The following is a 27,268-nucleotide window of genomic DNA, read 5'->3' on the forward strand; positions in this document are numbered from 1 at the left end:
GCTACATTAGGCTAAGACTGATGATCTGAAAATGAGAAAACAAGCTAACCAGAATGTCATTTCCATTTGGTGGCTAATTGAATGTTGTTACCAGAAGACCTGTATTGCTTAATCATGTAGATTAGACATGTTTCAAATCGTGTCTTCAATGTATTTTCATTTAGCTCAATTATTATTATTGTGCACACACAATAAGATGTAATAACTATTATATTATTCTTGAATGATTGTGTGTCGGCATTTCTGTAATTTGTTTGTAATTTTTCAGTATGATTTGTTTGTGTCACGCCCTGACCATAGAGAGCCCTCAGTTCTCTATGGTGTTTAAGTCAGAGCGTGACTAGGGGGGGTGTTCTAGTCATTGATTTTCTATGTGGCTGGGTTGTATGGTTCCCAATTAGAGGCAGCTGGTAATCGTTGCCTCTAATTGGGGATCATATTTAGGAAGCCCTTTCTCGCACCTGCTTTGTGGGATATTGTTATGTTGAGTGCTGATGTGTGCTCTGTTACTTCACGGTTGTTGTTTATTGTTTTGTTTAAGTTTCACTAATAAAACATGTGGAACTCGAATAACGCTGCGCCTTGGTCCGTCTATCCTAACAACCGTGACAGAATATCCCACCAACGCAGGAAGGTGAAATGACAGTGACGACGCCGGGGACCGTGGCCGATTTGTTTGGGGGGGGGCACGAGGGGTGGTTGGCGGAGCAGCGGAGAGTGGAAGAGCGGGTCATCAGTGCAGTGCCATCTGTGCCAGCTCTTCATACTCACTCTGAAGAGCCAAAGACCGTCAGGGAGGCGATGGAGAAGTTGGGAGAGAGAGAGATGAGAGAGATGTTGGTCAAGTGTGTTCTGCTCAACATTCGACCTGAAGAGCCTGTCAGCAGTCTGGTGAAGTCTGTGCCGGCTTCACGCATCTGGCCTCCAGTGCGCCTTCCTAGCCCGGTTCGTCCGGTGCCAGCTCCCCGCACCCGCCCTGAAGTGCGTGTCACCAGTCCGGTGCCACCTGTGCTGGCTCCACGCACCAGGCCTCCAGTGCGCCCCCTAGTCCCGCTCTATGGCAGGAGCCTTCCTCTGCGTCGTTGCCCAGTCCAGGCACGGCGTCCAGTCCCGCTCCAAGGCCGGAGCCTTCCTCTGCGCCGGTGCCCAGTCCAGGCACGATATCCATTTACATTACATTTACATTTAAGTCATTTAGCAGACGCTCTTATCCAGAGCGACTTACAAATTGGTGCATTCACCTTATGACCTCCAGTGGAACAGTAGTGCATCTAAATCTTTTCAGGGGGAGGGGGGGTGAGAGGGATTACTTTATCCTATCCTAGGTATTCCTTAAAGAGGTGGGGTTTCAGGTGTCTCCGGAAGGTGGTGATTGACTCCGCTGTCCTGGCGTCGTGAGGGAGTTTGTTCCACCATTGGGGGGCCAGAGCAGCGAACAGTTTTGACTGGGCTGAGCGGGAACTGTACTTCCTCAGTGGTAGGGAGGCGAGCAGGCCAGAGGTGGATGAACGCAGTGCCCTTGTTTGGGTGTAGGGCCTGATCAGAGCCTGGAGGTACTGAGGTGCCGTTCCCCTCACAGCTCCGTAGGCAAGCACCATGGTCTTGTAGCGGATGCGAGCTTCAACTGGAAGCCAGTGGAGGGAGCGGAGGAGCGGGGTGACGTGAGAGAACTTGGGAAGGTTGAACACCAGACGGGCTGCGGCGTTCTGGATGAGTTGTAGGGGTTTAATGGCACAGGCAGGGAGCCCAGCCAACAGCGAGTTGCAGTAATCCAGACGGGAGATGACAAGTGCCTGGATTAGGACCTGCGCCGCTTCCTGTGTGAGGCAGGGTCGTACTCTGCGGATGTTGTAGAGCATGAACCTACAGGAACGGGCCACCGCCTTGATGTTAGTTGAGAACGACAGGGTGTTGTCCAGGATCACGCCAAGGTTCTTAGCGCTCTGGGAGGAGGACACAATGGAGTTGTCAACCGTGATGGCGAGATCATGGAACGGGCAGTCCTTCCCGGGAGGAAGAGCAGTTCCGTCTTGCCGAGGTTCAGCTTGAGGTGGTGATCCGTCATCCACACGGATATGTCTGCCAGACATGCAGAGATGCGATTCGCCACCTGGTCATCAGAAGGGGGAAAGGAGAAGATTAATTGTGTGTCGTCTGCATAGCAATGATAGGAGAGACCATGTGAGGTTATGACAGAGCCAAGTGACTTGGTGTATAGCGAGAATAGGAGAGGGCCTAGAACAGAGCCCTGGGGGACACCAGTGGTGAGAGCACGTGGTGTGGAGACGGATTCTCGCCACGCCACCTGGTAGGAGCGACCTGTCAGGTAGGACGCAATCAAGCGTGGGCCGCGCCGGAGATGCCCAACTCGGAGAGGGTGGAGAGGAGGATCTGATGGTTCACAGTATCGAAGGCAGCCGATAGGTCTAGAAGGATGAGAGCAGAGGAGAGAGAGTTAGCTTTAGCAGTGCGGAGCGCCTCCGTGATACAGAGAAGAGCAGTCTCAGTTGAATGACTAGTCTTGAAACCTGACTGATTTGGATCAAGAAGGTCATTCTGAGAGAGATAGCGGGAGAGCTGGCCAAGGACGGCACGTTCAAGAGTTTTGGAGAGAAAAGAAAGAAGGGATACTGGTCTGTAGTTGTTGACATCGGAGGGATCGAGTGTAGGTTTTTTCAGAAGGGGTGCAACTCTCGCTCTCTTGAAGACGGAAGGGACGTAGCCAGCGGTCAGGGATGAGTTGATGAGCGAGGTGAGGTAAGGGAGGAGGTCTCCGGAAATGGTCTGGAGAAGAGAGGAGGGGATAGGGTCAAGCGGGCAGGTTGTAGGGCGGCCGGCCGTCACAAGACGCGAGATTTCATCTGGAGAGAGAGGGGAGAAAGAGGTCAGAGCACAGGGTAGGGCAGTGTGAGCAGAACCAGCGGTGTCGTTTGACTTAGCAAGCGAGGATCGGATGTCGTCGACCTTCTTTTCAAAATGGTTGACGAAGTCATCTGCAGAGAGGGAGGAGGGGGGAGGGGGAGGAGGATTCAGGAGGGAGGAGAAGGTTGCAAAGAGCTTCCTAGGGTTAGAGGCAGATGCTTGGAATTTAGAGTGGTAGAAAGTGGCTTTAGCAGCAGAGAGAGAAGAGGAAAATGTAGAGAGGAGGGAGTGAAAGGATGTCAGGTCCGCAGGGAGGCGAGTTTTCCTCCATTTCCGCTCGGCTGCCCGGAGCCCTGTTCTGTGAGCTCGCAATGAGTCGTCGAGCCACGGAGCGGGAGGGGAGGACCGAGCCGGCCTGGAGGATAGGGGACATAGAGAGTCAAAGGATGCAGAAAGGGAGGAGAGGAGGGTTGAGGAGGCAGAATCAGGAGATAGGTTGGAGAAGGTTTGAGCAGAGGGAAGAGATGATAGGATGGAAGAGGAGAGAGTAGCGGGGGAGAGAGAGCGAAGGTTGGGACGGCGCGATACCATCCGAGTAGGGGCAGTGTGGGAAGTGTTGGATGAGAGCGAGAGGGAAAAGGATACAAGGTAGTGGTCGGAGACTTGGAGGGGAGTTGCAACGAGGTTAGTGGAAGAACAGCATCTAGTAAAGATGAGGTCGAGCGTATTTCCTGCCTTGTGAGTAGGGGGGAAGGTGAGAGGGTGAGGTCAAAGAGGAGAGGAGTGGAAAGAAGGAGGCAGAGAGGAATGAGTCAAAGGTAGGCGTGGGGAGGTTAAAGTCGCCCAGAACTGTGAGAGGTGAGCCGTCCTCAGGAAAGGAGCTTATCAAGGCATCAAGCTCATTGATGAACTCTCCGAGGGAACCTGGAGGGCGATAAATGATAAGGATGTTAAGCTTGAAAGGGCTGGTAACTGTGACAGCATGGAATTCAAAGGAGGCGATAGACAGATGGGTAAGGGGAGAAAGAGAATGACCACTTGGGAGAGATGAGGATCCCGGTGCCACCACCCCGCTGACCAGAAGCTCTCGGGGTGTGCGAGAACACGTGGGCAGACGAAGAGAGAGCAGTAGGAGTAGCAGTGTTGTCTGTGGTGATCCATGTTTCCGTCAGTGCCAAGAAGTCGAGGGACTGGAGGGAGACATAGGCGGAGATGAACTCTGCCTTGTTGGCCGCAGATCGGCAGTTCCAGAGGCTACCGGAGACCTGGAACTCCACGTGGGTCGTGCGCGCTGGGACCACCAGATTAGGGTGGCCGCGGCCACGCGGTGTGGAGCGTTTGTATGGTCTGTGCAGAGAGGAGAGAACAGGGATAGACAGACACATAGTTGACAGGCTACACAAGAGGCTACGCTAATGCAAAGGAGATTGGAATGACAAGTGGACTACACGTCACGAGTGTTCAGAGAGTTAAGCTTACGTAGCAAGAATCTTATTGACTAAAATGATTAAAATGATACAGTACTGCTGAAGTAGGCTAGCTGGCAGAGGCTGCGTTGTTGACTAAGTAGGCTAGTTGGCATTGGCTGCGTTGTTGACACTACACTAATCAAGTCGTTCCGTTGAGTGTAATAGTTTCTACTGTGCTGCTATTCGGGGCTAGCTGGCTAGCTAGCAGTGTTGATTACGTTACGTTGCGTTAAAAGAACGACAATAGCTGGCTAACTAACCTAGGAAGTCGCTCTAGACTACACAATTATCTTTGATACAAAGACGGCTGTGTAGCTAGCTATGTAGCTAGCTACGATCAAACAAATCAAGCCGTTGTACTGTAATGAAATGAAATGAAAAATGTGATACTACCTGTGGAGCGAAGCGAAATGCGACCGGATTGTTGAGTGCAGAAGTTCTGTTCGGTAGACGTTGGCTAGCTGTTGGCTAGCTAGCAGAGTCTCCTATGTTAAGGACGACATAAAACTACACACTCTAAACTACACAATTATCTTGGGTACGAAGACAGCAAAGACAACTATGTAGCTAGCTAACACTACACTAATCAAGTCGTTCGGTTGAGTGTAATAGTTGTGCTGCTAATCGGTAGACGGTGGACTAGCTAACGGTGGACGTTAGCTAGCTGGCTAGCTGCAGGGCAGTGTAGACTGCGTTAGGACGACGAAATACGATAATTACGCAATTATCTATGAAACAAAGACGGCTGTGTAGCTAGCTAAGAAGAAATTGATAAGATTAGACAAATCAAACCGTTGTACTATAATGAAATGTAATGAAATGTAATACTACCTGCGGACCGAGTGCAGATGCGACCGCTCGCTCCAACCCTCACCCACAATCCAGTCCTGCTCTATGACAGGAGCCTTCTTCTGCGCCGGTGCCCAGTCCGGGCACGGCGTCCAATGCTGGAGCTCTCCTCTGCGCCGGTGCCCAGTCCGGGCACGGCGTCCAATGCCGGAGCTCTCCTCTGAGCCGGTGCCCAGTCCAGGCACGGTGTCCAGTCCTGCTCTATGGCAGGAGCCTTCCTCTGCGCCGGTGCCCAGTCCAGGCACGGTGTCCAGTCCTGCTCTATGGCAGGAGCCTTCCTCTGGCGCCGGTGCCCAGTCCAGGCACGGTGTCCAGTCCTGCTCTATGGCAGGAGCCTTCCTCTGCGCCGGTGCCCAGTCCAGGCACGGTGTCCAGTCCTGCTCTATGGCAGGAGTCTTCCTCTGAGCCGGTGCCCAGTCCAGGCACGGTGTCCAGTCCTGCTCTATGGCAGGAGTCTTCCTCTGAGCCGGTGCCCAGTCCGGGCACGGCGTCCAATGCCGGAGCTCTCCTCTGAGCCGGTGCCCAGTCCAGGCGCGGCGTCCAACCCAGCTCCTTGGCCGAAGCCTTCCGCTGCGCCGGTGCCCAGTCCAGGCACGGCGTTCCACCCAGCTCCATGGCCGGAGGCTTCCTCGCCGCCGGTGCCCAGTCCAGGCGCGGTGTCCAACCCAGCTCCATGGCCGGATCCGTGGTCGGGGCGGGGGCTACGACCCGCACCGGAGCCACCACCGACACAAGTCATCCCCCCTACCCTCCCCATTTGGTTTCAGGTTTTGCGGCCGGAGTCCGCACCTTTGGGGGGGGGGGGTACTGTCACGCCCTGACCATAGAGAGCCATCGGTGTTTAGGTCAGAGCGTGACTAGGGGGGTGTTCCAGTCATTGATTTTCTATGTGGCTGGGTTGTATGGTTCTCAATTAGAGGCAGCTGGTAATTGTTGCCTCTATTGGGGATCATATTTAGGAACCCCTTTCTCCCACCTGCTTTGTGGGATATTGTTTTGTTGAGTGCTGATGTATGCTCTGTTACTTCACGGTCATTGTTTGTTTATTGTTTATTGCTGGGCCTTGGTCCGTCTATCCTAACAACCGTGACAGTTTGGGTCACAACACATCTAACAATGTAAATTGATGTAAGTGTAATGTAAGTGTAATGGTCCTATTGCTTAGGCTACTGGAGCCATCAGCCATCTTTCCCTGCCTACTTCTCTTATTTTTTCAGCATTTCATGCTGAACCACTTATTTTCCAGTGATGTTCTAGTATTTCCAATAGTACATTGGTGCACATCTCAGAGCTACAGTCCTCACGGACCACAGTCCTGCTGTTTGGTTTCAGCTCTCTCTCCCTGACATGTAATCAACCAGTTAATGCTACTGACTGGCCAGAGGGTCCACACACCTGGCTCCACAGATGGTAATGAATGTCTAATTAAAAGCCAAGGACAAACACCTGGTGTACGCTGCCCTTGAGGACCAGAGCTCTGCACTCTTGTTGTCGAACATTAAATGGTAAATGTCAAATAACTTCAGTAGGGTCTTTAGCTTACAGTACTGTACCAGCATGGGGTAGGCAGGAAGAGACCTGAGGTATTTACCATCTACAGAGAGAGGACAGAGACAAAGGCTAGAAACAGATAGAAAATGAAAGGTTGAAAGAGAGAACCCCAGATAGCATCCATTTGGTTGAACATTCATGGACATGGAAAATGCATTAGATGTACAGTACAAGGGGCACTTAGACTGGAGGAGACAGAGAGAGAGGGAGAGAGAGAGAAATGTAATTGAGAGAGAGGGAGAGAGAGAGAGGCAAAGCTGAACGGTAGCCCCATAGGACCCCCACCTTACCCGAGACATCCAATTGCTTGTTAACTGGTGGGGAAATGAAGTGGGGCTATCTGGCCAGGTAGTAGGCTCTCAGCCAATCAGGCTAGTGATGTGTCTCACCCTTAACCCTGACCTCCATTTCTCTAATAATCAACCTGTGTTCTGCTAAACCATCAGGCCAACAATCCGCTGGAGAGCCGCTTCACACATTGACTGGTCCTGAGTGTGTGTTTGTGTTGGCTCACCAGGCTGTTGGCTGAAAAACTACCCTGTGTTTGTTGGACGTATCTTTGGGGATATATCTGGTCCTGGGTCAGGACCTACTCCCTTTACAATATAACATACACTAGGTGAGTGTGTTTGTGTTGCAGCAGATTCTGTGTTGCAGCAGATTCTGTGTTGCAGCAGATTCTGTGTTGCAGCAGATTCCGTGTTGCAGCAGATTCCGTGTTGCAGCATATTCTATGTTGCAGCATATCCCGTTGTTGGCCCATTTGAGTTCTACCAGACCCTACAGTGGCCTTTAACAGCCCTGTATTTGACCTGTAATAGGCTGAGATGTGTGAGCAGCCTGCAGCCTGTCCAGCTGGGTTTCACTCACTTCCTGTCGTCTCCCAGGAGAATTTCTTTGTTTATAAAACCCTCAGAAATGCTGCATGGACTTATTAGTGGGGCGGCAGGAGATGACTAGATAGCAACCAGAGGGGAGAAGACACTGCTAAAAACTGTGAGTGCATGTTTGCGTGTGTGTGCTTATGTGCTTTTTTGCATGCGTGTATGTGCACATACATGCGTGTGTGTTTGCGTGAGCGTGTGTGCCCACACTGCCCAAAGAGAGACAGTGATGACGGGAGAACTATTCCCCAGGGATTGTCTGGAATGTGTTGGAGCTTTCTCTTGTCTGGTACACTCGCTCTTTAAATGACAAAACAGAGACATTACAGCAGCCAGACGTTAACCTCTAGAAGCCCCTGTATTTAAAATATGACAACAGTAAGAGATCGCAGATATATTCATGTCTGTCTGCCACCAGGGCTGAAATGCTACATCACTGAAAGGACAGACAGGTCCACAACAGGTTAAATTGCTGTCAGTCATTGTTCTTTTCAGTTATTCTTAAAGATAACAATGGAATGTAAGAGAAAGTCTTGATGACATGCGGACGCATGCACGGATGCACACACACACACACACACACACACACACACACACACACACACACACACACACACACCGTTTCCTCCAAAGAAGAGTTGCTGATGGAGGTTGAGACTTCCTTTTGGGCCTGATTGTCTGAGATAGAGAGAGATTTTGGAGGAAGCTGTCAGTTGCAGTGTGTTATGGGTAATGGGTTTTTATCACTCCATTTCCGTGAAGAGTTCAAGACGAATGCATGAGTGTTAATTCTCTCTCTCTCTCTTGCTCTTTCTCTCTCTCTCTCTCTCTCTCTCTCTCTCTCTCTCTTTCTTTCTTTCTTTCTTTCCTTCTTTCTTTCTTTACTCTCCCCGTCTGTAAATCATTGATAAGTGTGTCTGTAACATTAGTAAGAGTGGAACAAATCGAACAGGCCGTAAACATGACACACTATTATGAAACCGATCCAGTAGCTTGTTGTGTCCTCTGTTCTCCTGTTACCCTGGCCAGGTGTGATTGCACACTGTGTTATTAAACCCAATTGAAATGAGAGTTTATCAAAATTGGATTTGTTTTCGAATTCTTTTGTGGGTCTGTGTAATCACAGGGAAATATGTGTCTCTAATATGGTCATACATTTGGCAGGAGGTTAGGAAGTGCAGCTCAGTTTCCACCTCATTTTGTGGGCAGTCTGCACATAGCCTGTCTTCTCTAGAGAGCCAGGTCTGCCTTCGGCGGCCTTAATTCATCTGACTGGTGTCATCGTCCCATGATCCATCATGATCCCCACGGAGCACTTAGAGAGAAACATGACACGGACAGGATTTGTTCCGACTCTATAGGACCTACCTGCTGTTTTCCAATAATAGAACGGGTACCATCTTCATTCAAACATTGATAGGACCCATCATATTTTCATTCAACAGTTGATTGTCAATACCATGCAGCCAAAACTAGTTTATTAAAATGGTTGTACCTGCAAAGCGTACACCTTCTGCACTGTTTTCTTACCAATGAACTCCAGAAATATGAAAATTTGTTATAGAAGTGTGGAATTGGGGTCTGAAGTGGCTTAAAAGCAATATACTCTTGAGATCTTCTGAGATTCACAAAGCACATACTACTATTTATTTTTCTTTCAATGGTGTTCGGTCCTGCTTGCTGCAGCAGAGATATTTCCTCCAGACCTTTATTACAGAGTCTCTGTGTGTGAAATCCTACACAACCCATTTCCTGGATGACTGAAAGCTTTCCATCATCCAGAGTAGAAACCAGTGAAACAGACCGTGCCATTTTTCTACAGGCTGTGTGCCAGCAGGTTCACAAGTGTCTGGTGTTACAGAGTGGATCTGGTGTTGTTGTCTTTAGGCCTCTTGACCCAAACCACAACAACTACCGTACCATGTCCCTCCTTGTGAAATAGCACGTATTGTAGCTTTCTTAGGGTTAACATTATTGTTTGGTAACAATGCTGTTACATCAACCAAGCTCCAAGTGCCTTGGCTCTTGCATCATCTACACAGATATAGATTGCCCCTAAGGCTGCTCTCTCACTTAATACAGCCAAACTGAGCCCTCTCTACTGAAATTGGTGTCTCTTTTCCTGAATTATATTCTCTCTCTCTGTTTCAGCCCACAAGCCCCAAGTTCGGAAAGGCTGATTCCTATGAGAAGCTTGAGAAGCTGGGAGAAGGCTCGTACGCTACAGTATACAAAGGGAAAAGCAAGTGAGTGCCTAAACAATGTTAATGGAATGGTCCAATGCAGCTGTTATTATCTCAATATCAAATCTTTTTTGGGTAGCAATTAAAATAGTTTTCAATAGTTTTTTGTCTGGGAGGGGTCTGGGTGGGAAAGGGAAACGTTTGGAACTCTCTTTCTTATTGGTTTACACATTTACAGTCTGGTGATGTCACCAGACAGGCCAAAATCCCATCCCACCAAAACAGACTGAAACTTCAGGTGGTCTTTTCAAACAGCTCCTACACTAAAAGGGCATTATAATAATTTTCCTAATTTCACAATATTATTCCAACCTTAAAGTGTGGAAATATACTGTAAATAAAACACAGGAAAATCACGTTTTTGACTGCACTGCATTTTCCGCATTTCCTACATAACTGTATATGACCAATTGAAATGCACATAGCTGCTTGTAATCATGAAGCAGTAAAGTGGTTATGGATAATAACAATTACTGTCCATATTCCATATTCATTTATTTCCCATATTACACTAAGAAAAAATCTGCACTTCCCAACCATGAAATACAATTTGTTTTATTAAGTCATTTTGGAATGGAATTATTTAACGATTGTTTAAGAGTTATTGTTATGTTATTTTCCTTTTTTCCTGTTTGTGCATAGTTGTAAAATTCCCCAGGTTCTGATAATTAAAATGTAGCAAATGAAAATGTCATAGCCGTAAATGGATTGAAATGTATTGAGGCAATTTCTCACTGTAATGAAGTTACTTTGTATGTGTTTTTCTTCACTACAATGGATTTGATTGGTGAGGTTCATTTGATTTAATCTTCTGGTCTTCTACTAAGTCTCACCTCAGTGCTCCTAAATTGCATTTCATTGACTTACAGAAATCTACCATTTTCTCCATTCACTGCCTGCCTCATTATTGAGTCCTTTTTTCATGGGATGAAGTGTAACTTGTTGGGGTGTCTTATCTTCTTGTTGTCAGGGTGAACGGCAAGCTGGTAGCCCTGAAAGTGATTCGTCTGCAGGAGGAGGAGGGGACACCGTTCACCGCCATCAGAGAAGGTTGGTCTCTGTCACACCCTGAAGGGTTACATTAGGATTAGGCTCCTGTACAGTCTAAATACTGTAGAGTTCACTTTAATTGGACTTGAAGAGTTTGAAGATAACGTTAAGTGTTGTTATTCTAGGTACTTGGGTTAAGTGGACTTGTTGTTTGTGTAATGGTGACTGTTAGTTCAGAGGGTTGTCAGAGAGAGGGGAGCTAACGTCTCTAACAAAAAATGTTTAATCTAGAAAAGCCAAATCTGAAGCCTTAACAAGCACAGCCAAATTATAAAACTGCCTCTGGTGTTAGTTAGATAAGGATCTGACTGAGTTTCAGCCTTATGAAAACCAATAACCCATCCCATTGGCCATGTCTACCTTATTCGTCTGCATAGCGTTCCATCATGGCTAAATCACTTCAGAGGGTTTCAACTGACCTGAGCCCTAGGACCATGCACCAGGACTACCTGACATGACTCCTTGCTGTCCCCAGTCCACCTGACCGTGCTGCTGCTCCAGTTTCAACTGTTCTGCCTTATTATTATACGACCATGCTGGTCATTTATGAACATTTGAACATCTTGGCCATGTTCTGTTATAATCTCCACCCGGCATAGCCAGAAGAGGACTGGCCACCCCACATAGCCTGGTTCCTCTCTAGGTTTCTTCCTAGGTTTTGGCCTTTCTAGGGAGTTTTTCCTAGCCACCGTGCTTCTACACCTGCATTGCTTGCTGTTTGGGGTTTTAGGCTGGGTTTCTGTACAGCACTTTGAGATATCAGCTGATGTACGAAGGGCTATATAAATAAATTTGATTTGATTTGAGGGATGTTCTTGGCGCTGGGGTGCTTTCTCCTGGTCCCTGGCCGTGTGTCACAGCATGTCAAGTTGTGTGAAGGTCGGCTAGCAGTCCTTGGTGTTCTGGCTAACTGGAGCTGAGTGGCTAGAAGGCTTGGAGGTTCCTGAATGTGAGGGTGGGTGTGAGAAATATGTGGCAGACTCACCTCCACAGGCAGAGCTGGGCCTGGCTGGGCTGGAGCCTTGCTTCATTTAGATGAGAAAAAGATTCTGGCTGTTTGATCTATGGGATCCTGGGCTGATGAACTGAGCTGAGAGCCATGCACCAGCCCCTCTTCACATCGCCTCATCCCCGCTCCAGCCTCCCTCCCTTCCTCCCCATCCTTCTCTCCCCCGGTGAGCGGATCAGAAAAGCACTTTGAAATTGAACTAATTCAGCGATTACTGGGCCGAGATGCTCCCAGAGTGGAAACGTGGACAGAATTACATTGCGGTGTTGAAAGCAATACCTACACCCCTGAGAGAGGACCCAGGTGTGTGTTTGTGTATGAATGCGTGAGTGCATGCGTGCTTGCATATGTGTGCGCATCCGTGCATGTATCTAGGCATACGTGTGTGTGTGCATGGGCACACACAATAACATTACCAACACAGTCAGCCTCTGTGTGTCAGGAGGGATGTAGGGAGAGCCTGGTGCATAGACTGTATAGATCTTTACCTAAATTGGTGCAGCAGCCTTTGAGGTACCTCGTGTCTATACCACTAGGACAGATATGCGTGAGACGAGCATTGCCTTTGATCTTTAGGGGTTTCAGTGCTTTAAGTGTTAATGCACAATGGCTCTGTGCTGTGTGCTCTGCTCTGCAGATCACGACGCCATAGGTTCTCTCTCTCCCTGTGCCCTTGAAACAAAATTGCTGTTTGCTAAATTAATCACATTCGCAACAGTCTGAAAATCCCATTTAGGCTTCTCATAATAAAAACACACTTAATATGCCGCTCCCGCTCTCTGTTCTAAATGAGACCGTTCCCTGTGTTGTTTAGCTCTTAACGAGATAAGATTTCTGACAACTGTTTGTTTGGCCCAGCTGTGGTGATTGTGTCTCCTCAGTAATGGGTGGAGGGAGAGGTGGAGCCGTAGTGCCTCAGATCACATCTTTCAAACACATGAAAAGGCGTTGTGTGAAGTGTTCTCTCCCTCCGTAGCCGCCAATTGAAACAGCGCAGCACGGCTCCTCCAGCGAGGGTTTAGAGCGACGCTGACCATTACCACTAATTGCTCTGTTCACGCCCGGCCCGCAAGCTGACACAATAGACACAGAGCTTTGCCTCCCAAATAATGTGATGGTCCCTCCCCAAGGCTTTAGCTTTCTCTTTCCTTACTCTCTCTCTTTACTCTCTCTCTCTCTACTTTCTCTCTCTCTCTCTCTCTCTCTCTCTCTCTACTTTCTCTCTCTACTCTCTCTCTCTCTTTCTCTCTCTACTTTCTCTCTCTCGCTCTCTCTCCTCTCTACTTTCTCTCTCTCTCGCTCTCTCTTGCTCTACTTTCTCTCTCTCTCGCTCTCTCTCTCTCTACTTTCTCTCTCTCTCTCTTTACTCTCTCTCGCTCTCTCTCTCTCTCTCTACTCTCTCTCTTTACTCTCTCTCTCTCACTCTCTCTCTTTACTCTCTCTCTCTCACTCTCTCTCTCTACTCTCTCTCTTTACTCTCTCTCTCTCTACTTTCTCTCTCTACTCTCTCTCTCTCTTTCTCTCTCTACTTTCTCTCTCTATCGCTCTTTCTCTCTCTCTACTTTCTCTCGCTCTCTCTCTCTCTACTTTCTCTCTCTACTTTCTCTCTCTCTCTCTCTCTCTGTCTCTCTCTGTCTCTGTCTCTCTCTCTACTTTATCTCTCTCTCTCTCTTTCTCTCTCTCTCTCTCGCTCTCTCTCAAAGTTTCTACTCTCAAAAAGTTGGTGGCAAACTGAAACCAGTTATATAACTATTTCACCAGAACCGCATTGACTCCAGTGTGATTCATGATTGCCATAGATGGTAGTAATGGTAGTAATTATTATATAATTTTATTTTCTGTTCCATTTCATTCCATTCTATTATTTTCTAATCATTTCTGTTCTATTCTATTCTAAATCGTACTATTGACTATTACTATTACCATCCTCTATATTCTATTATATTCTATTAGGCTATATTATATTATATTATATTAGGCTATGTTGTATTCTATTCAATTAGGCTATATTCTATTCTATTAGGCTTTATTATATTATATTAGGCTATATTCTTTTTTATTATATTAGGCTATATTCTATTCTATTCTATTAGGTTGTATTATATTCTATTCTATTAGGCTATATTATATTATTTTAGGCTGTATTACATTCTATTAAGCTCTATTCTATTCTATTCTTTTAAATTGGGCTTTATTCTATTCTATTAGGCTATATTATATTATTTTAGGCTATATTATATTATATTAGACTATGTTCTATTCTATTATATTAGGCTATATTCTTCTATTATTTTATATTGGGCTTTATTCTATTCTATTATTTTCTTTATCATATTGTAAATAAATGGTAATACTGATGGTAGTTTAGCATGTAACTGCTTCATCATGATAATAATACTGTATCCTGTGTTTTCCTAGCGTCTCTTCTGAAAGGTCTGAAGCACTCCAACATCGTGCTGCTCCATGACATCATCCACACCAAGGAAACCCTGACGCTGGTCTTTGAGTATGTGGTGAGTGTCAGAGAGCCATCTGGATATGTTGCACAGAGCATCATGGGTACTGTAGTACATCAGGTTTACAGGGCTAGCTCAGAACAGGTATTTGAGCCAACTGGATATGTGAGTCAGTAGTAGAGGATCAATATATTTGATTAGTGTAAAATGTATTTTAAGAGCGTCTGCTAAATGACTTAAATGTAAATGTAAATGTTAAGATGAAATTCAAAAAGCCACAGTTTCATTCTAGAAATAGAATAACTAACTTGTTTTAGGGTTTTATTCGTTTGACTTCTCACTCTTCAGTTATTGACATTGACTTATTTCATCCCAGTCCAAAGAGACATGAGCTCTGGCTAGTTTTACACACATATTCTTTGTTTATAAGATGGTTGAGTAATGTTTTGTCTTGCCTGTTAAAAACTGAACCCAAGCCTGGGACATTTTCCTCCAGGCTTTAACAGAAACAGTGATCCGAGTGCCATAGAATGGTGGCCTAACCACGAGTGGCATGGCAGCTTCATGCCCAGCTTTGAACCCAGCCCTGGCTTCATGGGGGAACATTTTAATTGAGGGTTGCTGTTTCTGTAGGTTTTCATAGCACATATACTGTACAGGGTTGCTTTCTCTGTAGGTTTTCATAGCACATATACTGTACAGGGTTGCTGTTTCTGTAGGTTTTCATAGCACACATACTGTACAGGGTTGCTGTTTCTGTAGGTTTTCATAGCACACATACTGTACAGGGTTGCTGTTTCTGTAGGTTTTCATAGCACACATACTGTACAGGGTTGCTTTCTCTGTAGGTTTTCATAGCACACATACTGTACAGGGTTGCTGTTCCTGTAGGTTTTCATAGCACACATACTGTACAGGGTTGCTTTCTCTGTAGGTTTTCATAGCACATATACTGTACAGGGTTGCTTTCTCTGTAGGTTTTCATAGCACACATACTGTACAGGGTTGCTTTCTCTGCAGGTTTTCATAGCACACATACTGTACAGGGTTGCTTTCTCTGTAGGTTTTCATAGCACACGTACTGTACAGGGTTGCTTTCTCTGTAGGTTTTCATAGCACACATAGTGTACAGGGTTGCTTTCTCTGTAGGTTTTCATAGCACACATACTGTACAGGGTTGCTGTTTCTGTAGGTTTTCATAGCACACATACTGTACAGGGTTGCTTTCTCTGTAGGTTTTCATAGCACACATACTGTACAGGGTTGCTGTTTCTGTAGGTTTTCATAGCACACATACTGTACAGGGTTGCTTTCTCTGTAGGTTTTCATAGCACATATACTGTACAGGGTTGCTTTCTCTGTAGGTTTTCATAGCACACATACTGTACAGGGTTGCTTTCTCTGTAGGTTTTCATAGCACACATACTGTACAGGGTTGCTGTTTCTGTAGGTTTTCATAGCACACATACTGTACAGGGTTGCTTTCTCTGTAGGTTTTCATAGCACACATACTGTACAGGGTTGCTTTCTCTGTAGGTTTTCATAGCACACATACTGTACAGGGTTGCTGTTTCTGTAGGTTTTCATAGCACATATACTGTACAGGGTTGCTTTCTCTGTAGGTTTTCATAGCACATATACTGTACAGGGTTGCTTTCTCTGTAGGTTTTCATAGCACACATACTGTACAGGGTTGCTTTCTCTGTAGGTTTTCATAGCACATATACTGTACAGGGTTGCTTTCTCTGTAGGTTTTCATAGCACACATACTGTACAGGGTTGCTTTCTCTGTAGGTTTTCATAGCACACATACTGTACAGGGTTGCTGTTTCTGTAGGTTTTCATAGCACACATACTGTACAGGGTTGCTTTCTCTGTAGGTTTTCATAGCACACATACTGTACAGGGTTGCTTTCTCTGTAGGTTTTCATAGCACACATACTGTACAGGGTTGCTGTTTCTGTAGGTTTTCATAGCACACATACTGTACAGGGTTGCTTTCTCTGTAGGTTTTCATAGCACATATACTGTACAGGGTTGCTGTTTCTGTAGGTTTTCATAGCACACACACTGTACAGGGTTGCTTTCTCTGTAGGTTTTCATAGCACATATACTGTACAGGGTTGCTTTCTCTGTAGGTTTTCATAGCACATATACTGTACAGGGTTGCTGTTTCTGTAGGTTTTCATAGCACACATACTGTACAGGGTTGCTTTCTCTGTAGGTTTTCATAGCACACATACTGTACAGGGTTGCTTTCTCTGTAGGTTTTCATAGCACACATACTGTACAGGGTTGCTTTCTCTGTAGGTTTTCATAGCACACATACTGTACAGGGTTGCTGTTTCTGTAGGTTTTCATAGCACACATACTGTACAGGGTTGCTTTCTCTGTAGGTTTTCATAGCACACATACTGTACAGGGTTGCTGTTTCTGTAGGTTTTCATAGCACATATACTGTACAGGGTTGCTTTCTCTGTAGGTTTTCATAGCACACATACTGTACAGGGTTGCTGTTTCTGTAGGTTTTCATAGAACATATACTGTACAGGGTTGCTGTTTCTGTAGGTTTTCATAGCACACATACTGTACAGGGTTGCTTTCTCTGTAGGTTTTCATAGCACACATACTGTACAGGGTTGCTTTCTCTGTAGGTTTTCATAGCACACATACTGTACAGGGTTGCTTTCTCTGTAGGTTTTCATAGCACACATACTGTACAGGGTTGCTTTCTCTGTAGGTTTTCATAGCACACATACTGTACAGGGTTGCTGTTTCTGTAGGTTTTCATAGCACACATACTGTACAGGGTTGCTGTTTCTGTAGGTTTTCATAGCACACATACTGTACAGGGTTGCTTTCTCTGTAGGTTTTCATAGCACACATACTGTACAGGGTTGCTTTCTCTGTAGGTTTTCATAGCACACATACTGTACAGGGTTGCTTTCTCTGTAGGTTTTCATAGCACATATACTGTACAGGGTTGCTGTTTCTGTAGGTTTTCATAGCACACATACTGTACAGGGTTGCTGTTTCTGTAGGTTTTCATAGCACACATACTGTACAGGGTTGCTTTCTCTGTAGGTTTTCATAGCACACATAGTGCTGTGGACAGCAATAGCAGCAGGAGTTCCCTCTCTCTGCTCTGTAGTAGTGTGGCCTGTTGTTACTGCTGACATAAATGCATATGGATAACATCCACTGATAAGTTCAAACCAGCCAGAATACCAATCTCTAGGAGTAGTAAAGTCTCTGCTCAGCATTACTCCAATAGACCGTATCTACAATTTTTGTATTTTATTTAACTAGGCAAGTCAGTTAAGAACAAATTCTTATTTTCAATGACGGCCTAGGAACAGTGGGTTAATTGCCTGTTCAGGGGCAGAACGACAGATTTGTACCTTGTCAGCTCGGGGATTTGAACTTGCAACCTTCCGGTTACTAGTCCAACGCTCTAACCACTAGGCTACCCTGCTGACATAGACATGCAAAACAAGACCCAGCCGTCTCTCAGAATATCCTTAGTCATCTTTCTAAATAGTCCCGCTCCACGTTTGTTTTCATCCGTACTGTGTGCTATATGGCCTGGTGCATCAGATCAAGAGCCAGTTCTGATACCGTACGGTATGTACGCTAGTCTAGTGTGTGGCCCCCTGTTGGTCAGAAACAGCATGGTTCAGCAGGGTCAGTGGGAACATCTGCTCCTGGTAATACATTCTGACCAGATCCTCTGAGAGATGACAGAACCAGGCTCTGGGCAGTCTGTAGCTGGTTGTAGGGATTCTAATGAGGATGCTCTCTGGCCTTAAAGTGTACATTTTGATTACCTGGAGAACAGAGGTCAATTTGGATAGAAGGGTTGCGGAGGTCTTTCAGTGGTGTTTCTCTGCTCCATGTGCAAGTATAAGAGCTAACCAATTTAAAGTATATATATTCATCAAGTAGATGCTGTCTGTAAGTGGACACGGTTGACAAGGATCTGTCTTTATTATGACAGAACACCCTTCTCTCACTGTGAATGTTGGACAGAGTGGATAGCGTATATTTGACAGAATGGGTAATGCAACACTGTGGATCTGTGTGTTGTCGTTGGTGTGGAGACAGTTTTTTATTTGCAGCTCAGCCAGTTTCATGCTGTTCTATTCTGCTGTGTTCAGACCTGTAATTCCAGACTCTTTCATATACAGAAGGCTCCACACCAAGCCAAATCAATTCATTCTCCTCATTTAGCAGGTAATGACAATTGACAGGGAGCGAGCGGGACCGAGAGAGAGAGAGAGAGGGAGAGAGAAGAAATGGAGAGAAAGTGGGGGTGAGAAAGATATGGAGAGAGGGAAAGACAGAGAGAGAGAGATAAAGGGAGGCAGGTTTTGAGTAAGGTGGACAGGCATGGCTGAAGCTTGTTTGAGCGTCTGGTTGAATTATTCATGAAAGGGAACACATTTATATCTGACGGTGTGAGGAGCAGCGGGGGTACGCAAATATCACCCAGCCCCACGAGCTGTGGTGTGTGTGTGTGTGTGTGTGTGTGTGTGTGTGTGTGTGTGTGTGTGTGTGTGTGTGCGCCCCGGGTCTGCTGGCAGAATAAATCACTGAAGTGCAGATCACGGTAATTCATCTTTTCTCTAGACGGACAGACGACTCTGCTTACATATAGCACCTAAAGACATACAGACAGTGTCACTCCCAATCTCATCCCTCCACACAATCACATTAAGGGCTTTGTACCAAAGGTTCCCTCTGTGGATCATTCTGTTGCTATAGACCGGATATCATTCATCCGCAGATGGAGGAGACAGACTGGGGAAGAAAAGAAATGTTGCAATTCAATGATTGAGTTTGTGTCTCCAGCCTGGCGCCTTACTGATATTTTATCATGGACGGATGACAGTAGGTCAGAGTTGCTTTGAATAGCAAGGGGGAAGCTATGAAAGCCAATCACTTCTTTCCATTAGCTGATTTTTCCATCCTCAAACCAAGCTCACATTCCAACCAAGGTACATTCAAGACTAGCAACACAATAAACAAAAAGCCAATATTCTCACTGCCAAGAACCTCTCTCTGCTGCTTTTACACTTCAAATGAATATCATCAAATACGGAACAGCATGAATACATTTGTACAAATGTATTTTTACTTCCTTTTTCATATTGACTTATTTTTGGTTAATTACAATGCATCTGTTTTTATGATTTTTATGTGTCTTTATTTAGACATATTGTAATCTAACGGTCCTCTCTTTCTCCCTGACAGCACACAGACCTGTGCCAGTACATGGACAGGCACCCAGGAGGACTGCATCCAGACAACGTGAAGGTAAGACTGCTGCTCATTATCATGACTATATTACTACAGTAAACAGCACTGTCCCGAGCATCACTAATATGTCATAGAATCCTACAGTTTCATAGAATCCTACAGTTAATATGTCATAGAATCCTACAGGCTCTGTGTAGAGGTGTGTTGAGGAAGAGGAGAAGGTAGGGAGAGTGATGGAGTGAATGGGGTCATGGAGGATGGGAGGGATGGGTGTTGTGTAGAGGAGTCCTATGAGAAGGGGGGGGGGGGGGGTTCAGGCATCGTGGGTTATGTAACACTTCATACCTAATACTGTCACTAAGGATTTCCATGAGTAATGTATTTATCCTGTTGACGACCGACCGCCTGCCTCATTGAAATGCGTGTGTTAATAATAGAGGATTATTCCCAGAGAGGGGTGTCAGGGGAAAAAACCTGCTTCCACCTCTTAATCTGTAAACATATGCTATGTCCAAAATGGCACCCTATTCCCCATATAGTGCACTACTTTTGATCAGAGCCCTATGGGCCCTAGTCAAAAATAGTGCACTATAAAGGGAATAGGTTGTAATTTGGGATGCAGAAGAGTTCCAGTTGTACGACAGGCCAGAACATGTGTTCTCACTATGTCACCATGTAGCCTTTGTGAAAGAATTCTCTCTTTGAAGTATCTGTCCAAACTGGACTAGAAGGTAGAGTTAGAGACAGACATAACTAAATAGACAGAGACAGAGACAGACATACTGTATGCATGTTAACCAAAGAGCCAGCAGCTAGCGTTAACCACAATGCTCTCCATGGTGGGAGGACAGATGGAGCGGGAGAGAGGGAGGGAGAGGCACCAGAACCAGTCTTTCCCTAGTGGGAGGACAGACAAGAGTATTGGAGGAGCTCTAATGACCTGGCAGCTGAAAGGAAAACAACCTGACTGTGTGGAGGCAGAGGCTATGTCCCAAATGGCCCCCTATGCGCTGTGTGGTGCACTACTCTTGACCAGGGTCCCTAAGGGTGCCATTTGAGGCATAATCAGAGACACAGACCCGGACCAATCATTAGAATCAGCAATCAAAATCAAGATGGAGGCAGCATGGCATATTGAACTGTTTGCCAATGTGCCACTCTTCAGTGCTCTTGTGTGTCAAGAGCCGGAGACACTCCAGTATGTGTTAACTGTAAAATGGAGGGTATAATAGCTATATTTGTAACCAGTGAGGAGCAGAGTAGATAGACAGTAGATTAACAGAGAAAGTGGCTTGTCCTCCTGTGTGTGTGCGTGCATGAGTGCGTGCGTGAGTGCGTGCGTGAGTGAGTGCGTGCATGGAAGTGTTTAACTATTATTGTGGAGACCAGAAGTCCCCACAAGAATAGTAAACAAACAAAACATTTTGTTAGTCCCCACAAGGTCAAATGCTATTTCCAGGGGGTGTAGGGTTAGAATTACATTAAGGGATAGGGTTAGGAGCTAGGGTTAGTGCAGATAGCCCGGTTAGCCAATGTGCGGGAGCACTGGTTGGTCGGCCCAATTAAAGTAGTATGTACATGAATGTATAGTTAAAGTGACCATGCATATATGATAAACAGAGAGTAGCAGCAGCGTAAAAAGAGGGTTTGGGGTTGGGGCACACAATGCAAATAGTCTGGGTAGCCATTTGATTACCTGTTCAGGAGTCTTATGGCTTGGGGGTAAAAACTGTTGAGAAGCCTTTTTGTCCTAGACTTGGCACTCCGGTACCATGTGTGTGTGTGTGTGTGTGTGTGTGTGTCAATCAGATGACAGATCGGGTTTAAAATGATTATTTTTCTTTGGTTGAGGTTATTTCAGAAGAAACAGCCTCTGACTGAAGATACATCGCTTCTAAGTGTGTGTGTGTGTGTGTGTGTGTGTGTCCCTGTTGAATAATCCGAGACATGAAAGCTATTAGAGTGTGTGCTGTCTGATATGGCTGGATAACATTAGCATTAACCTAGCAGAAAACACTTAGACCTTCACTAGCTAATGCAATTATCAGTCAGCTTGGCCAGCAGAGAGAAGTGTTTGCGTTGTTTGGAGCGTGTCTTGTTACAGTGTAGTACAGAACATGTACCTTTACCCATACACTTGATTGATTATAGTGTTCTCCTTTAGTATTCCACCTATTATTTAATAGAACTGTCTGTTCTGTATGACATCACCCAAAGCTGCAACAACCTCCCAGTCAGTGACGCTCTTGATGTGATTATATCCAGTCAGCTGAATGGGGTTCTCTTAATGAGATCCAAATACATTGATGTGAAACTGACACCCCTGACAGTAGGGCTGGGCATTATGGCCAAAATATCATATCACGGTATACAAAAAAAAGGACGGTATGATGGTATTTCATGGTATTTCATGTTTTTGAATAATAAAATCTATTAACTTGCTTTATGTGTAGTGTGACCCTAGAGTGGCAATACAGACATTATAAGTGATTTCAATGGGTATTTCTCCATTCTGATAGTTTTATACTGTTCAATTCAACTTCACCCAAAAATGATTTGAGATCATTTCCACACTGCCACATAGGGTTGCACGATATGGGAAAATAACCTAGGCCTTATTTTTAACCAAATGTTGCAATTTGCGATTTGAGTTGCGATTTAGAGCAACATGGGTGAACTGTTGGAATCATGGAAATAGAACAATTATTCTAATTCTATAGTTGGAATATAATACTGGGCACTTTGAATACAGTGTTGTTGGACTATGAATGAAAATGCCAGAGAGGAGTTATTGTGACAGGGTAGGAACCAGAGTGTTGATGAGTGTTTCCTAGGGAACCCTATAATCTTTGGCTACATGTCATATTTTCTCTAAGCTACATCATGTAGCTAACATATTCACACTCTTCTAGTATTCCTCTTTGATTTAGAACAGTGGTTTCCAAACGTTTTATAATCCCGTACCCCTTCAAACCTTTGTCCAGCTGCGTACCCCCTCTAGCACCAGGGTCAGCGTACTCTCAAATGTTGTTTTTTGCCATCATTGTAAGCCTGCCACAGACACACACTATACAATACATTTATTAAATATAAGAATGAGTGTGAGTTTTTTCACAACACGGCTCGTGGGAAGTGACAAAGAGCTCTTATAGGACCAGGGCTCAAATAATAATATAATGATAATCAATACTTTTGCTCTTTATTTAGCCATCTTACATTTAAAACCTTATTTGTTCATCAAACATTGTGAATAACTCACCACAGGTTAATGAAAAGGGTGTGCTTGAAAGGATGCACATAACTCTGCAATGTTGGGTTGTATTGGAGAGAGTCTCAGTCTTAAATCATTTTCCACACACAGTCTTTGACTGTATTTAGTTTTAATGCTAGTGAGGGCCGAGAATACACTCTCACATAGGTACGTGGTTGCAAGAGCCTCTCAGCGGATGCTGCAGTGTACCCAAGTGGTGTTGGGAGCAACTGCTTGCACACGCATTACCACTCTACTATGTCTCCCTGTCATGGCTTTTGCGCCATCAGTACAGATACCAACACATCTTGACCACCAAAGTCCATTTGATGTCACAAAGCTGTCCAGTACTTTAAAAACATCCTCTCATGTTGTCCTGGTTTCCAGAAGAGGATGTCTTCCTTAATTGACCCCCATAAACGTAACAGACATATACCAGGAGCTGTGACAGGCCAGCCACGTCTGTTGACTCATCCAGCTGTAACGCATATAATTCACTGGCTTGTATGCGAAGCAGTAATTATTTCAAAACATCTCCTGCCATGTTACTGATGCGCCGTGAAACATTGTTGTTTGATGAAGTCATTGTCTGTATAGTTTTTCCTCTAGTATTGTCCCAGCCATATATACGGCAGGTAGCCTAGTGGTTAGAGTATTGGGCCAGTAACTGGAAGGTTGGTAGATCGAATCCCGGAGCTGACAAGGTAATAATCTGTTGTTCAGCCCCTGAACAAGGCAGTTAACCCACTGTTCCTAGGCGGTCATTGTAAATAAGAAGTTGTTCTTACCTGAGTTGCCTAGTTAAATAAAATAAAATATCTGTGGCAGCAGGAAGAAATAAGTCATCCACAATAGTATGGGGCTTGCCTGTCCTAGCTCACCAAGACTCTCTTCTATCCCCTTCTTATTCATGGAATCTGTTGCTTTTACACATGTCTTATTACTCGAAAGTCATCTTAATTCTCGCTCAAAAAACTCCTGTGGCTTCATTTTCAAATTGTCATGTTTAGTTTCTAACTGTCTGCGCAAGAGTGAAGGTTTCCCGCAAGAGAGTAACATTTAATGTGATTGGATGTTATTTATTTGACTAGGCACCGGTATTTGACATTGTGTTGTTATTTCTCTGAACACTAGATGGTTTAATTTGATTTTTGGCAGTGAAACGAGGCTACTCAGCCGAGAAAAAAACTCACCCAAATGTGTAGCCCCTTTGGAAAATCTAAATGTACTGTTTGAAAATGTCAAGATTTTTTTTAAATAAAAAATGTGAACGTGAATCCCATTTTTATTTGCCGTACCCCCGTTTGGGAATATACTAATTTAGAAGATACTGTTGCACAAACAACATTCTGATTTGGTTCTACACCTTATACTGGTATTATTAGGCTGTATAGCTAATTACGTTTGGTAAATACGGTATAGCACCCAGCCTTACCTGGCAGGCATTGGTTGACAGTCAAAATCCTATTTAATCAGCATGTAGTACAAGAGGAGCTACCCTTATTGCATTATTCCTCAATGTCAAGTGTAGTATCAATGTCAGGTGGAATATTGATAAATGAGGTTAGTATAATGTAATGGTAACATCACAAAGGCGCATGTCTAAAAACATTCAACAAACTCAACAAAGCACTACTCCTGAGTTCCCTACTCCCTTCCCTCCTCCTCTTTCCCCTCTACTCATCTCCTCTCCTCCCCCCTCTCTATGCCCTGATCATGTGTGCAGATAATGCAGTAATGACATGCTACATTAAGACAGACCGTACTACCCAGATGCTTTCTGGGATAAACTACTACGGGGAACAGGGCGGCAGGGGAACAGTAGCTGGCAGATGGGAGCGTCAGTGTCTTCTCAGCTCATTTAACATACTATCCTACCTCTCCTTCACTCACTGCTGGGCTAAACTCACTCCCCCTGTATATAGTAAAGTGCTGCTTTCAGAGGTTTTCTCAATGACTCCCAAGGTTTCCATTCAATTAAAATACTTCATTAATTATCCCCTCAGGTGCAATGAAGATTTAGAGGTTTGTGTTACGAGATGTTGGCTTTGTCTATGATGTTGAGTTCAGCATGACTGTGTGTGATTGGACTCTCATTCACTATTGATAGGGTTTGAATTAGTAATGTGAACACAAAATACATCTGTTGGAATAACACATATTTTGGGGATTTGTCTTTGCCCCAAATCAGTCAGTATGGATTGGAATTAACCAATGATAAAACAAGCTTACAAAAGAGACTAAATAAAATAAAATAATTAGCAATTGGCAACATGATAATATATTCACAAATGTTTCCCCTTTGTTCTGTGTTTTTGTGTGCACATATTCCATATGAATAAGAAATGTGTATAACCCATTATATGCTGTTAGTATCATGCATGGTCTCATCCTGTAGTAAATGAATGGGAATATCAGACAATAGAGCCCAGCCTGGAGTCTAGCAGATTACAGAGAATATCTGGACTCAGATGATGAAATCCACTGTTTTACTGGCCACACTTATACTCTAAACTTTATTGCTAATATCTTTTCATTAAATCAAACAGCGTTACCTTTTCCATTTGAACACTTGTGTAAAAGTTAAAGCAGAGGTATATAAAACAGACATAACATTCAACAGATATACGAAAAGGCTATTATAACAGTTACAAGTTGAGGTGCCGTGTACAGGTTGTAGCCCACACCAGTGGTGTAAAGTACTTAAGTAAAAGTCCTTTCAAGTACTACTTAAGTCATTTTTTTGGTGTATCTGTACTTTACTTTACTATTTATATATTTTTTTGACAACTTTTACTTTTCTCCACTACATCCCTAAATAACACAATGTAATTTTTACTCCATACATTTTCCCTGACACCCAAAAGTACTCGTTACATTTTGAATGCTCAGCAGGACAGGAAAATGGTCCAATTTGCACATTGATCAAGAGAACATCACTGGTCATCCCTGCTGCCTATGTCTGAGTATTGGAGTATGCCCCTGGCTATCCGTAAATAAATAAAAAACAAGACAATTGTGCCGTCTGGTTTGCTAAATATAAGAAATGTGAAATGATTTCTACTTGTACTTTTACTTTTGATACTTAGGTATATTTTAGCAATTACGTTTACTTTTGATACTTAGAGTATATATAAAACCAAATACTTTTACTCAAGTAATATTTTACTGGGTGACTTTCACTTTTATTTGAGTAATTTTCTATTAAGATATCTTTACTTTTACTCAAGTATGACAATTAGGTACTTTTTCCACCACTGACACACACACACACACACACACACACACACACACACACACACACACACACACACACACACACACAGAGGCTAGGGTTGGCAGACAAGTCAGGGAGTAAACTTAACCCTTTACACTTGTGGAAATTGGGCCCAAATGTAAATGTTTCTAACAGAATAACTATAAAAAGCACATGCATGACCATGGTAGCAATTGAAAGAGAACATTTTGGAGAATATGAAGAAATGTGCGGTCATGACAGTTCACCTGACACAAGACTGAATCCAAACAAAAAACTACACATGTGGTTGCTTCAGTACCTCAATGGCAAAGTAAGAGAGCTCAAATAACCACCTTATAATTGTCTCTTTCCTTCAGTCAAAACTGCATGGAAATGACTTAGGAATTGTGCACAGTTTGGAGAGGTGTGTGGCCACTTGGAGACACCAGTTTGACCTCTCACTCAAACCCTTGCAAACATTACACTGTTGATTTTATGCGCATTTTTCACAGCAATTGTCAATAACGAAATCTGAAAATACTCTGCAATAACATAATATGCATAATCATTGACATTTTGGAGTAGATGCAAGCTAAGAAAAAACGATTGCAAGGGTTTGAGTGAGAGGTCAAACTGGTATCTCCAAGTTCGCCACACACCTCTCCAAACTGTGCACAGTTCCTAAGTCATTTCCATGCAGTTTTGACTCAAGGAAAGAAGCAATTATAAGGTGCTTATTTGAGCTCTCTTACTTTGCCATTGAGGAACTGAAGCAACCACATGTGTAGTTTTTTGTTTGGAACACAGCCTTGCATCCCCACTATCACACAATTACTGTTGTTGTTTGCACAATCCAGAAACATTCCATTATAAATCACAATCTGGGTCAGGTGGGTATCATTTTATAGATAGACATCAAAGACATCAAAACTATGACATAACACACATGGAATCATGGAATCATGGAGTAACCAGAAAAGTGTTAAACAAATCTAAATATATTCTTCAAAGTAGTCTCCCTTTGCCTTGATGACAGCTTTGCACACTCTTGGCATTCTCTCAACCAGCTTCATGAGATAGTCTGTGAGATCAAGTGCTGTGATGAAACTGGCTCTCATGAGGACCGCCACAGGAAAGACCCAGAGTTA

At 44.4% G+C, this 27,268-nt stretch overlaps 1 protein-coding gene across 2 annotated transcripts in view; it reads left to right on the forward strand.

Moving 5' to 3' along the window:
- Positions 1-27,268, forward strand: part of LOC115142176 (cyclin-dependent kinase 14) — a 315,071-nt gene that overhangs the window by 62,960 nt on the left and 224,843 nt on the right. For both annotated transcript variants that reach the window (XM_065028009.1, XM_065028010.1), the window contains 4 exons: positions 9,767-9,861; positions 10,829-10,908; positions 14,336-14,430; positions 19,627-19,689. In XM_065028009.1, coding sequence (XP_064884081.1) covers positions 9,767-9,861; positions 10,829-10,908; positions 14,336-14,430; positions 19,627-19,689 — 333 coding nt within the window. The remainder of the gene's footprint in view (positions 1-9,766; positions 9,862-10,828; positions 10,909-14,335; positions 14,431-19,626; positions 19,690-27,268) is intronic.

This window comes from Oncorhynchus nerka, linkage group LG14, assembly GCF_034236695.1.
Source record: "Oncorhynchus nerka isolate Pitt River linkage group LG14, Oner_Uvic_2.0, whole genome shotgun sequence".
Lineage (NCBI taxonomy): Eukaryota > Metazoa > Chordata > Actinopteri > Salmoniformes > Salmonidae > Oncorhynchus > Oncorhynchus nerka.